The sequence below is a fragment of the Bos grunniens genome, chromosome 24 (assembly GCF_055505025.1).
Source record: "Bos grunniens cultivar Pamir isolate PY7600 chromosome 24, Bosgru_T2T1.0, whole genome shotgun sequence".
NCBI lineage: Eukaryota > Metazoa > Chordata > Mammalia > Artiodactyla > Bovidae > Bos > Bos grunniens.
The window spans coordinates 26,048,964-26,061,401 of NC_141188.1; the positions used below are offsets into that span (position 1 = coordinate 26,048,964).

General features: G+C 40.9%; 1 protein-coding gene across 1 annotated transcript in view; it reads left to right on the forward strand.

Moving 5' to 3' along the window:
• Positions 1-12,438, forward strand: part of KLHL14 (kelch like family member 14) — a 111,730-nt gene that overhangs the window by 77,819 nt on the left and 21,473 nt on the right. Inside the window, exon 3 of the mRNA XM_086372850.1 lies at positions 9,996-10,085. Coding sequence (XP_086228976.1) covers positions 9,996-10,085 — 90 coding nt within the window. The remainder of the gene's footprint in view (positions 1-9,995; positions 10,086-12,438) is intronic.

Here is a 12,438-nt window from a genome sequence, read left to right on the forward strand (position 1 = left end):
GCACACAGAGTTCATTCCCAAAGATGTTTTACCTTCCAAAAGTAAAAATAAAACTATTCTAACTAACATATCAAGAACTATTCAAAATACAGTAGTTAATATTATAACGATAGAGTCATAATTTGAAAAGTTAGTTTTGGTTGAATAGCTTAAGAGAAGCCTGATTTTTTCAGACTCCTCAGTCTTGCTGGTTATTAGCACTTCCCTCCATTAAAGCACTCAGAACTAAAACTGTAAATCAACATTTATTGAAAAACCTTTGACCTTGGCACAATTAGGCTTATGATAGTTCCTAAAGAAATATGTCACAGTCTTTGAAGAACTTACAAATTTCCTTTGTTTAACATGTGTATTGGGTGTAGGGTGACATCCTCCTAGACAATGTAAAATCCTGATCTAAGGCATGTATCTTTCTCCTTTTCTTCCTTTTAATTCTTTCACTTCCTCCCTCCTTCACATCTTCTCGCATTCATACATTTTTTACACCTGCCAAAGAAGTAATTGCCACATTCTCTCATAATATTCACGCTTTTGTGCTACTAACATTTATTGATTCACTAACATTTCTAATTTCTGCAATAGGCATAAAAGCCCTAGCAATGCTTGAGGCTGTATTATCCCATGTACTGGACACTGGTGTGGCCATAAAGCTATAGGGATGTCACAGTCTAGCCTCAAGGAGCTCACAGATCTGAGTGACACACAAAAGACATTTTAAAAAATTATTTTACTCTTTTATATTAATTTTTATTGGAGTATAGTTGATTTATAGTGTTGTGTTACTTTCTACTGTACAGTGAAGTGAATTGGCTATATGTGATACTTTTGAACTGTGGTGTTGGAGAAGACTCTTGAGAGTCCCTTGGACTGCAAGGAGATCCAGCCAGTCCATTCTGAAGGAGATCAGCCCTGGGATTTCTTTGGAAGGAATGATGCTAAAGCTGAAACTCCAGTACTTTGGCCACCTCATGTGAAGAGTTGACTCATTGGAAAAGACCCTGATGCTGGGAGGGATTGGGGGCAGGAGGAGAAGGGGACGACAGAGGATGAGATGGCTGGATGGCATCACTGACTCGATGGATGTGAGTCTGAGTAAACTCCGGGAGTTGGTGATGGACAGGGAGGCCTGGCGTGCTGCGATTCATGGGGTCGCAAAGAGTCAGACACAACTGAGCGACTGATCTGATCTGATCTTATCTGATACAGATATTCCCTCTCTTTTGGATTTCCTCCCCATCGGTCACCACAGAGCACTGAGTAGAGCTCCCTGTACCATAGAGTAGGTTCTCGTTTGTGATCTATTTATATATAGTATCAATGGTGTATATATGTCAATCCCAATCTCCCAATTCCCAATCTCTCACCCTCCCTTTCCCCTCTTTGTGTCCATACCTTTATTCTCCACGTTTGTTTCTATTTCTGTTTTGCAAATAAGTTCATCTGTTTTATTTTTTAGATTCCACATATATGTGTTAATATATGATTTTTTTTTCTCTTTCTGACTTCACTTTGTGTAACAGACTCTAGGTCCATCCATGTCTCTAATACACTGTTTCATGACTCGGCAAGTGTAGGATAAAGTCATGCATTTACAGCAGTGGCACAGAGGAGAAGATCACAAAGTAATACTCAGGAAAACTCTCCCTCAGATACATTTTTTAATTATGAAAGAGAAACAGACTCTTTTGGTTCTTGCATAGTCTCCAAAGTTTAACACATGGACCCTTATTTTCAGATTGATATATCTCAAACTCACGTCAACAAGTTTGTCTCCAGTGAGACTATGGGAACCCGAATCTCTGTGTGCAGAACAGATTGGGAGTGAGGGAGAAAGTGTTGGCCATCTTTGGGTTAATTCAGAACTTCCACCAACTCATCACAGGATTCAGACCATGTGAATTTCTTACGGGATTAATTTTCCAGACAGACCATCCATAATTAAATCATCCCCCAATACACAAACCATGTCCATTTATTGGTAGTTTGCAGGGCTCAGTGGTAAAGAATCCACCTGCCAATGCAGGAGACGTGGGTTCGATCCCTGGATCAGGAAGATCCCCTGGAGAAGGAAATGGCAACCCACTCCGGTATTCTTGCCTGGGCAATCCCACGGACAGAGGAGCTTAGTGGGCTGCAGTCCATGGGTTCGCAAAGAGTCAGACACAACTTAGAGACTAAACAATAAAGCAGGGATAATACAATCCAAATACAATAGAAAAAAGTAGCAGAGCCTTTTTCATGTGTTATTTATTCAATAATATCTATCAGGCATGTGCTCCATTTAATGCAAGAGTTTGACTGTGTGTCTGATTCTGTCTCCAGAGAAGCACTGGCTAAGTTGCTAGATCTTTGCAGAAAGACAGGATGGTAGGATTAAACTAGTGAATTTTAAAAGATTTATGTTTCTTGATTACACTTACTATAAAAATGAAGAAAATGTAAAAAAAAATTTTCTACAATCCAATGGCAAGAAATACTCATTCAGTGTCATTAAAATGAGGCATCTTTCTTTCAGGTTATATTTTTTATCAACAGCATGTAACTGCTATGTGAATTTGCTTCAAGGAGTAAATATCACACAAATACATATTCCAGCAATGCCATACTTCCAAAATATCATTTATTTTGCCAATTTAGATAATTCCATAGAACACTTTAAGAACAGAAATCACATACTTAGAGGCAACTTATGATATCAAGAAATCAAAAACCAATAGAGAAATGTGTAAAATACAAATGGATTTGAAATATATGGGAAAAGCTCTTTCATATTTAAACAAATGGAAATTTAAATTTTAACTAGATAGCAATTTGTTCACCTACCATGTTGGCAAAGGTACAGATGTTAAAAGGGGTACCATATAATGACATCCATCAACAAGTAAGACACCCATCCTTTGGCTCAGAAATTTCACTTGGAAGAATTAATCCTACAGATAAACCCTGTGTATGCGTGTTGTGTACCCACATGGACACTCAGCAGAGACCTGCTTGTAATAATAGCGGCAAACTTCACCACGCCCCTACTCTCCAGCCCTCTCACCCCTCTCTCACCCAGCATCCATCTTCTCTCACCTGGGCCACAGAAGGAGCATCCTGCCTCATCTTCTTCTTTCCCTCGTTCACTCTCACAACATCATAAAAGCCAGAGCAATGTTTTCAAAACATAGATAACGTCCTGCTGCTGCTAAAACCTCTCCAGTGCCTTTCCATCATGCTAAAAATAAAATCAACACCACTAATCTGGCTTGTAAAGACCCACCTACCCTGCCTCTGCATGCCCCCGACATCTCCCATGCCTCTCTGGCCCTCACCCTTGGCGTATTTAGACATGAAGGCTTTCTCAAGGTTACTCAGGCACGTCCAGCTCATTAATGCTCTGGAATCTCTGACTGAACCCCTTCCCCTTAGATTTCTCACAATGACCCCTTCTCACCCTTCAAAATTCACCTTCCGTGACAGTCTCGAGTGGCCTTCCCTGATGACCCCAGGTCGAGCCACGGCCAAGCACTCACTTTCTAACACTTGGTCCCTTTAGCTTTCCTCTTTACACTGTCCATCCTCACCTGGCTGTGTTCCTGGGCGTTCCATCGTGTATTTGTACAGATTCTTCTGCTCCTGTCAGTGAAGTTTCGGAGAGCAGGGGTACTGTCAGCTTCATTCGTTGCTTTATTATCAGCAGAGAAGTGCCTGCACATAATAAATGTTTAGTAAATATTCGTTGAGTGAGTGAATCAGAAGGGGATGGAACACATCCCAGGACTCCCTTCAGATGGAGCACAGTGCAGCTGTTGAAAAGAAGGGGATGGTAGGCAATCCAGGGTTTATCCTCTGACCAAGGCTGCACCATCGCACAGATCTGGCCTCGGTCTCCCTCCCAGACCTTATCTCAGATCCTCTGTCCTTGGGCTTCTTGGTGTACTTGCTGTACCCCACATTTGTTATTCCTGCCTCTATACCTGCATCCACCCCTGTGGCTGCCTTGCTCACTCTGTCAGGTCTCTGCTCAAAAGTCATCTGCTCAGAAAGAGCCTCTCTGACCACTGTCAAAATTCCTCACTCTCTCCCTTCCTCTCCATGGACCCCGCTTTATTCTTCTTCCTTGTTGTCGTTGTTTAGTCGCTAGGTCGTGTCTGACTCTTTTGCGACCCCATGGACTGTAGCCTGCCAGGCTCCTCTGTCCATGGGATTTCCCAGGCAAGAATACTGGAGTCAGTTGCCGTTTCCTCCTCCAAGGGATCTCCCCAACCCAGGGATAGAACCCTCGTCTCCTGCATTTGTAGCGGATTATTTACCATCTGAGCCACCAGGGAAACCCAGTTTTATTCAACACACTTATCTTTTGAAATAGAAGTGCCTGTTTATTTGTGTCCATGTTGGTTACATGCTTTCCCTGACCACAATATTCCTTGATCCTGTTTGTCATGACCTCCCCAACAAGTAGAGCATTGCCTGGCATAGGGTAGCAGCCAAACAGATCTTTGATTGGTGGGGAATGAATAAATGAGTGTATTCTTGAGTGCAAAAAAAGCAAAGTACTGAATAGTATGCCCATAGAATGCTATGCCAATTGTATTAAAGAAAATGACCCATATATATAACTTCTCTGGAAGAAAAATCCAAGAAAACAACAAGGCTGGCCTCTGCAGTAGGGAACTGAAAGGTTGAGAGGGATTTGAGGAAAACTTATTCTTCCTGCAGATCATTAGTTTTTACAAGACTGTACTTTTACAAAACATGGCCAATAATTACTTTTTCCAAAAATTATGTCATATTTGACGGTTTTGCAAGTTTATGTATTTGAGGCCAAAAGGAAATCAAAGCGCTCATAAATGTTACTTGAAATGATAAACATTCAATAAGCACACCTTCAGTCATCCTATAAACTTGGCATAGCCCTATGCAGTCTTTTGTTTGGATGTTCATGCAAATCTGTGGTTGCAAAGGATACCTACTGTTCAAAGAGGCATATGTTCCTTAGATATAAAATATGAGAGAAAACCGAGATGTGGATCTCTAGCAGATTAAGATCTTCATAAAGGCAACAAGATCCCTGTGCATTTTATATGCCAGGAAAAGGGCCTCTGGGCCCACGGTACTTTGAATCTGCTTGCAAGGTTGAAATATGCCCTTTTTGTTCAAAAGATAAAAACCCTCTGCCAATAGACTCTCCCCATCCTTGCCTGGCTGATTCGGTCAGTGTTTTTCTGGCTCCATCAAAAATATGTATCTTACTTTCAGAAAATCCACTCTTTGAATATGTGGATTTATAGGGAAAAAATATAAAGGAGTGTCAACTTGCTTTAATTAAGGATCCTTTTAAATAAGAAAAGAATAAATATTTAAAATATGATTCGATACCAAAAAATTATACAGAACTTTCAGGAACACCATCATTGAACACACAGGTACTCGGTAATTACTTGCTGGTTGGATGAACATACCTATTGAAAATCAGTAGAGTGAAATGGATGAGAGCGTGGGTTGGGATCCAGATAGCCCTGTGTTGGGATTCTATCTCTGCCATTCATTAGCTGAGTCTGACCTTCAACAAGTGACTTAACCTCTCAAGGCCTCAGTATTTCTTACAGAAATAAAGTGAATCACTAATGCGACCCTTGTAGTTAGCTGTATTAAATGAAAGCTATAGGCAAATAAAATATATATTTTATCATGTCTTATATTTTATCATGTATTATAATATGTGTTATTTCCTTCATGTAATTTCTGCCTGAATAAGAGCCAGTAATAACAAAACACAAGTTTTGCTATGTTTTCAGAAATATAATATAGGTAACTATACACAAATATTGGCTTCCCCAGAGGCTTAGTGGTAAAGAATCTGCTTGTCAATGCAGGAGATGTGGGTTCAATCCTTGGATTGGGAAGATCCCTGGAGGAGGAAATAGCAACCCACTCCAGTAATCTTGCCAGAAAAATCCTGTGGACAGAGGAGTCTGGTGGGCTACAGTCCATGGGGCTGCAGAGTCGGACATGACTGAGCACAAACACACACACATATATAAATATAATTATATATACATGTACGTATAGAGAACCCGCACAATGCCTGGCACGTCGCAAAGTTTGGTTAATGGTGGTTCCTGCTGTGAAAAGTAACACGAAATACTCGAGAGTTTGACTTTCATCTTCACATCCACAAAGACCAATTCTGTGAATAACATCCCAGGACATTTCATTGCACTGCACAGAAAAGGGTAAAAGAATTTGTGTTACTGAGATTTTTCTGGCTTTAAAATTATGAGAAAACAATTAGCAGGTATGTAAGTGAATTGTGGCAAGGATTCAACTTGTAACAATGACTAACATCTATTCAGTGTGTGCTGAGCAGTCATTCTTCAGAGTAAATAGTCTGACTTAATATCCTCTCCAAGTTTATTTTATAGAATCACCTGCTTCCTACTTTCTTAATGAAAAAATATTAAATGCAAATGGTTTATGAAATTTCCCAGACTAGAATAGAATAGCAAGGGTTTGGAGTGAGAAAACAAAAATGATACAAACTGCTTCACATTTAGAGACTGAATGAACCCCTCAGATGACCAGAGGTTTCTTCTTGTTCAGTTTTCTGGCTGTTTTTCTCCTTCCTTATAGCATTTTGAGTTTGTTTAATGAAGTTGAGACTTCTCACAAAGGGCCTTATAAACACGTGTTATTAGATTTTAAATCTGATTTGAAAGTGCCTCTCTCTTACTCCCTGTGAGTAAAGTGACCTTTTTAAATGGAGGGAAGTGGGTTTAGATGACAGTAATGATAAATGCGGTCATGTTCACTCAATAAAATAAGGCCCAGTGCATTTGAGGATAAATCAGTGAAATGTACAGCCCCACCTGTCTGTCTCCATCATTCATTTCCACTGTCACTTTCACAGTGGCTGATGGATCACAGTCGCTGTAAAATTAGACAGCCTTTAATCTCATTTCATCCTGATTAGCTTCTCTTTACCCTTTCCCTCTAACTCACTGACTGACACGCTAAAAACTCACACCGGGCTGTATATGAACAGGGAGTACAAACTTCTCTTATGATACTTGCTTGGCAGGGCGAGGCCAGTGTCCACCCCTAGAGAAATGTGGAAGGAAGTGGGCACGTCTTTCTTGTTATTTAAGATAATCAATAATTGCCGTACCCGGTGTCATTTTAAACAGATGTTTTGTCTTGCTCACTGCTTTCTTTATTTTGCTTTCCTTCGGGCTTAATCAGAAGTCAAAGCAATGAGATCTTCTGCAAAACTCAAACACTGATTTCATGGCAACATTTTTCTAATAGATTTGGAGTTTTACATTGATAATCATCTCAAAGGACTTTCTGTGTGTATGTATAGTTTCTTGATTCACAACAATAATTCAGGAATGAAGATGCTGAAAGAGCCAAGAAATATAGCATGCAAGATTTTAAAACAAGAGTAAAAAACTGGGTAGATAAATGAGAATATCTTCAAGTAGCCTTTATATGAGCATTTCAAAGACCTTGTCTTCCCTTATTTTGAAGGATTCAATAGTTTAGTGCAATAATTTCATTTGTTTGCACAAAGCTTAACAATAGGGGTAATCAAATGAGAAAGAGGCTTAAGAATAAATCACGTATTATTTCCTTCACTTAATTTCTGCCTGAATGGGAGCAAGTAAATGACAAGAACAAAACACAACTAGTGTTCTATTTTCAGAGTCTGTGCTTTATTATTAATATAAAGCTGGACTTCCAGTTAAAAAGAAGATAATACAATTTTTATTATTGATAAAATGTGGGCATTGAATTGACCAAAACTGTAAAATAAATATTGTTGTAAGTAAGTTGGTTATAGTCAGTTCTTTTTTTTTTTTTCCCTTGGCTGCTCAGGGTCTTAGTTGCAACATGAGAGCATACGGGATCTAGTTCCCTAACCAGAGATCAAACCCAGATCTCCGGCATTGGGAGTGCGGAGTCTTAATCACTGGACCACCAGGGAGTTCCCAGTGGCCTCTGTTCTTACACTTATGTTTCATATGAATAGATGCATCCAGGTGAAACAAGCTGTGCTGAGTGTACCCTGACCAGATGACATTATGATAAACCAGAATAGTACCAGGTCATTCACAGTACACACGGTATACATAAGATATGAGTAGCATAGTTTTGTGCTTGGTATTTTGGAACCAGCAGCATAATGAAAACAATGATGAATTAATTTAAGAAAAGAAAAAAAGGTGTTCAGTGCATAACCAGTCACCCAATTTTAGTTGCTCCACAAACTCAACATATACTTTGCCCCGATGGACTCTGAGGAGTGGAGCCTGCAGGAGCTGTGTGGTTTAAAGTGTTTTCCAATGAGATAACTGAAGGTTGAGGGACAGAAGGACATTTCCCTAGATAACTCCCTAAATCATTTGACTTAACTCATGGGCCATGAAAATCCAGGGCACACCCAATTTTTACTCAATCCCAGAAATCCAGGATTTCCATGCCAATGCCATCTCCCTTGTGGCTATTAGTTCAGAAACAGTGAATATTCACAGTAAAAGTGAATAACTAATACAAACAATGAAAAACTCCTAAAATCCTTTAATAAGAGGCTTAAGCTATCTGATTTGCTCTTTCTGGAGCTGTGTTATAAGGATTCAAAGCTCTGCCAGTTTCTCCTTATTTTTGTATACATATCTTAGCCAGCATAAGTACATTCTAAGACAAATAGAAGATATTAAAAACAAAGTGAAATGAGAGATATGTATCATCTCAGATAAACTGGGTTATAAGATAGGCTCGTTCTCTCTCTGTCTCCCTATCTCTCTCCCTCCGTCTCTCTCTCTCTCTCTGTCTCTCTCTCTCTGTCTCCCTATCTTTCTCCCACCACTGGCAAAAGAGTACAGAGTACGAGCTGGCCCTGACTCATATTGATTTCCCACTGCACTGGTTTCTTAAGTGCTCTGTTGATCCGTGTCAAGCAATAAGTTCCCTGGCTGAACATGCATATCACCTCCCCATTTGTCCTCACCTAGATTTAAGGTGCCCATATGATGAGCTGAACAAGGACATCATTTTTCCTACTGGTGTCACTGGGCCCAAACCACACTGCCGGTGGTGTGACAGCTAATGCCATGCACGTTTACAGTCACCATGTGATATAATAATAGCAGAGACGAACACAGCACTGCACACACGGGCTAACAGGGGTGTCCCATTCTGGTCCTGTGTGTCTCCCCAACGAACACGTGCATGAGAACAGATCCAGGGCAACCTGGCTTTGGTGGGTTTTCTGAATCATATTCCCCCTCTTTACAGGCACTGCATTCGGGGCAGAGCAGGGCAAGACGAGGGGAATGGATATTTGTGACATTCCTGACAGTTTTTATCTTTGTTCCAGAAGAGCTCTTAAGCAGATAGATAGAAAATGTGTGATTGTGCTGCTAATGACATTGTACAGGAAATTAAGCGTATACATTTGGAGAAGGCATTAAATCAGCAGGACCTTAATTTAAAAACTTAAAACTGTATGGAAATTCAGCTTGCTCATTGCTGTGGAATAGAAAACAGCCAAGCACCCTGAGTCTGTTTATGGAAAGATTGCCAGCAAGCCAAGTTTGGGCAGAGCAGCTTAATGGCTCTGAGTGGATGCTGGGGGATTTCTTCCGAGACGGAACCCCCAGCCCTGACCGTTGGGGAGTGTCATTCATGGTTTTAGACTGCGATCCCCATCAGCAGGCAGGTGAGGAGAACTTAAGAATCGAAAGCAGCCCGACATGTTGTTCTTGATTGATCTGCGGAATAATATTATGTAAAATTCATCCAAAGGGGTGGGGTTGGCAGTTGCTGGAAACACACTGCTGAGCCCTGTGGACTGGGGGGTGCCCCGCTCTGCTGTCTGTGTGCTCTTCTCCCTTCTGACTTAGTCTCATGTTTTGTGCATTTTGGTGAAAGCACATAACTCATGATCCAGGGTACCAAGTCCTAAGATGAAAATTTTCATATGTCCTTTTTTTTTCCTTTCTCAATTCTAGTCATGCCCTACAACAGTGCCCATCACTGCGTCGTGGAGGTGGAAAACTTCCTGTTTGTGTTGGGCGGAGAGGACCAATGGAACCCTAATGGTAACTATTGAACCACTTAGTAGTAGATGCTCAACAAGTATGTGATGAGAGGTGCTGGTGGCAATCCATCTTGTAATTACCGTGGAAAACATATTTCTGTGCAGCAGGGACAAATGAAGTAGTCGGTGATGGGGGCTGACGATTGGAGGGAGGGTCAACCGTTGAGCTGACAGAGGACGGTACGCAGCAGTGCGTTCACTCATGGACTGTCTGGGGATTTGGCTTCGCCGTGACGCCCAGCCCCATCTCCTTATCCATCCCCTGAGGAATGCCCCCAGCATAAGCCCAGACTCCCTGGAGGCAGGTAGCAAGTGGCAGCTATGAAGAATGCTCACCACCTTCTCCACCAATTTTCTCCCGTTTTATCAGGATAATAACACACAGTTTCAATAAGTAAACATCATCTGCCATCGTGCTGAAGATAACCTTAGCTGAAGTTCCTCTGCAGCCTTTATTACTTAAAGCCTATTCGGGCTACAGCATCTTTTGCAAGGGCTTCGTCCACAGATTATCCACCATCTTCCCTGTTGATGCAATTACTCTGTAATTGTGTCAAAGAGAGAAACTAAACATTTGAATACCCTTCCCAAACCCAACATGGGGAGAACACTGCACCTTGCTGCGCCTTGCAGAACACGCAAAAGTATCAAGATATTTTTGGAAACCTTGCAGGTGAAGGAGGGGTTGCATTGTAGCCTTCTCTGTAACAGAGATCATTATGACTGAGAAACCATAAAACAGCTTGCAGGTACACATTTTTACTTTAAAACCCCAGAACAGCCAGCTGAAATTACATATACTGCATATATTTTATGGTGAATGTTCTCTTTTAGCATCTGCACCAAGGCAAATTATAGAAAATTGTTACATCTGTTCATTCTAGAAAATCTTAAAGGAAAACAGCCCAGGCTACCCTCCAAGAATATTTCTTTGAAGAGAAAGGGACAGTCTTTCCCAAGATCTGCCTTGTTGGCTCATATCTTTCAGGGTTAGAAAGACAGTTTCTGGGCTTTGGGGAGAAACAGATTTGGATCAGGAACAAAAAATGTTATTTATTATGTCTTTTCTAACTTCTCTTTGCAATGACGGATTCCATATGTTACCAAAAACAAACAAACAAACAAAAAAGCCCTGGTAGATATATAATCCACGATGAACTCTCCTGTTTAACCTCTTCTTCCCTGGAAGTGATTTGAACAGAGTGGAACTTTTGTAAGAGAAAAGAGTGCACAGCAGGCAGGTTTATCTAAGAAAGAACGTGCAGAATTGTTTTTTGAAAGCCAGATGAAAATTAACACATGACAAGGGAAGGCTGGGGGGTCTTGTTCCTAATGACGTTAGTGATAGACTGCTTTGTAATACTCTAATATAAATGCCTATATTCTGTCATGCCCCAACTTACAGAGAACCAGTTTACATTTGTCACTTACCAATATTAACTCCCCCAGAAAAACTGCCCATGGGAGGTTTCCTTTCCTTTCTTCTTCCTTCCCCTCTACCACTGGCTAAAAACTGCCACTCCTTGCCCCCACTTTATCACTCCAGAGATAGACAGCAATCATGTCTGGTGACTGGACATCGTAAGAAAAAAAGAGAGAGAAATGGAAGACTTACAAGAAAATGGAAAAGATGAGAAGAAACTGAAGAAGTGAAGAGTAATCCAGAATCCCATTGCCTGTGGCCACCCCCTCAGGCGTCTAAGTAGGGTCAATGAAAGGCACAGGAGGGAATAACTGTCTTCATTTTATCTCACTCTCCTCACTCTACCTCACTCATTCCTTCTGAGATTTATTATCCCCTCTGCACAGCCTTTGCCAACTTCAGAACATCTTTCTTCTTTTTATCTCCTCATCCTTCATCCTAGCCTCTTTTCCATACCACTGACTTTGCCTCTGAAAGCTCTTTCTTCGGTTCCCATCAACATCACACGAGTGGTTAGCTCAGCCTTTTCTCTGAGTGACGGTCACTACCATTTACCACTAATAAGCAAAGCCGATTGCTGATTTCTACCACCAGTGCTCAGCGTGTGCAGGTCCTACGCCCCATTGCTGAAAGGAGACACATGTCTTCCTCCAAATGGAAATTCTAAACCAAGCATCACAGAGAAACATTCTTATTCGTGGTGGGTGTATTCTACATTCCTCTTAAAAACATTCATCTTTGGATATATTTGGGAATTAATCTTGGAACATGACTATCAAGAATGACTTTTTCTACAGGGAAATGATTGTAAATTCTACAAAAACTTGATTACAAACCAACTCTAGACATAATCCTTCCTTGATTTGGAGCCTCCCTTTGTGAAATCCAAGTCTTTGGAGTCATACTTACTTCTGGCACTCTTAGATCTTTC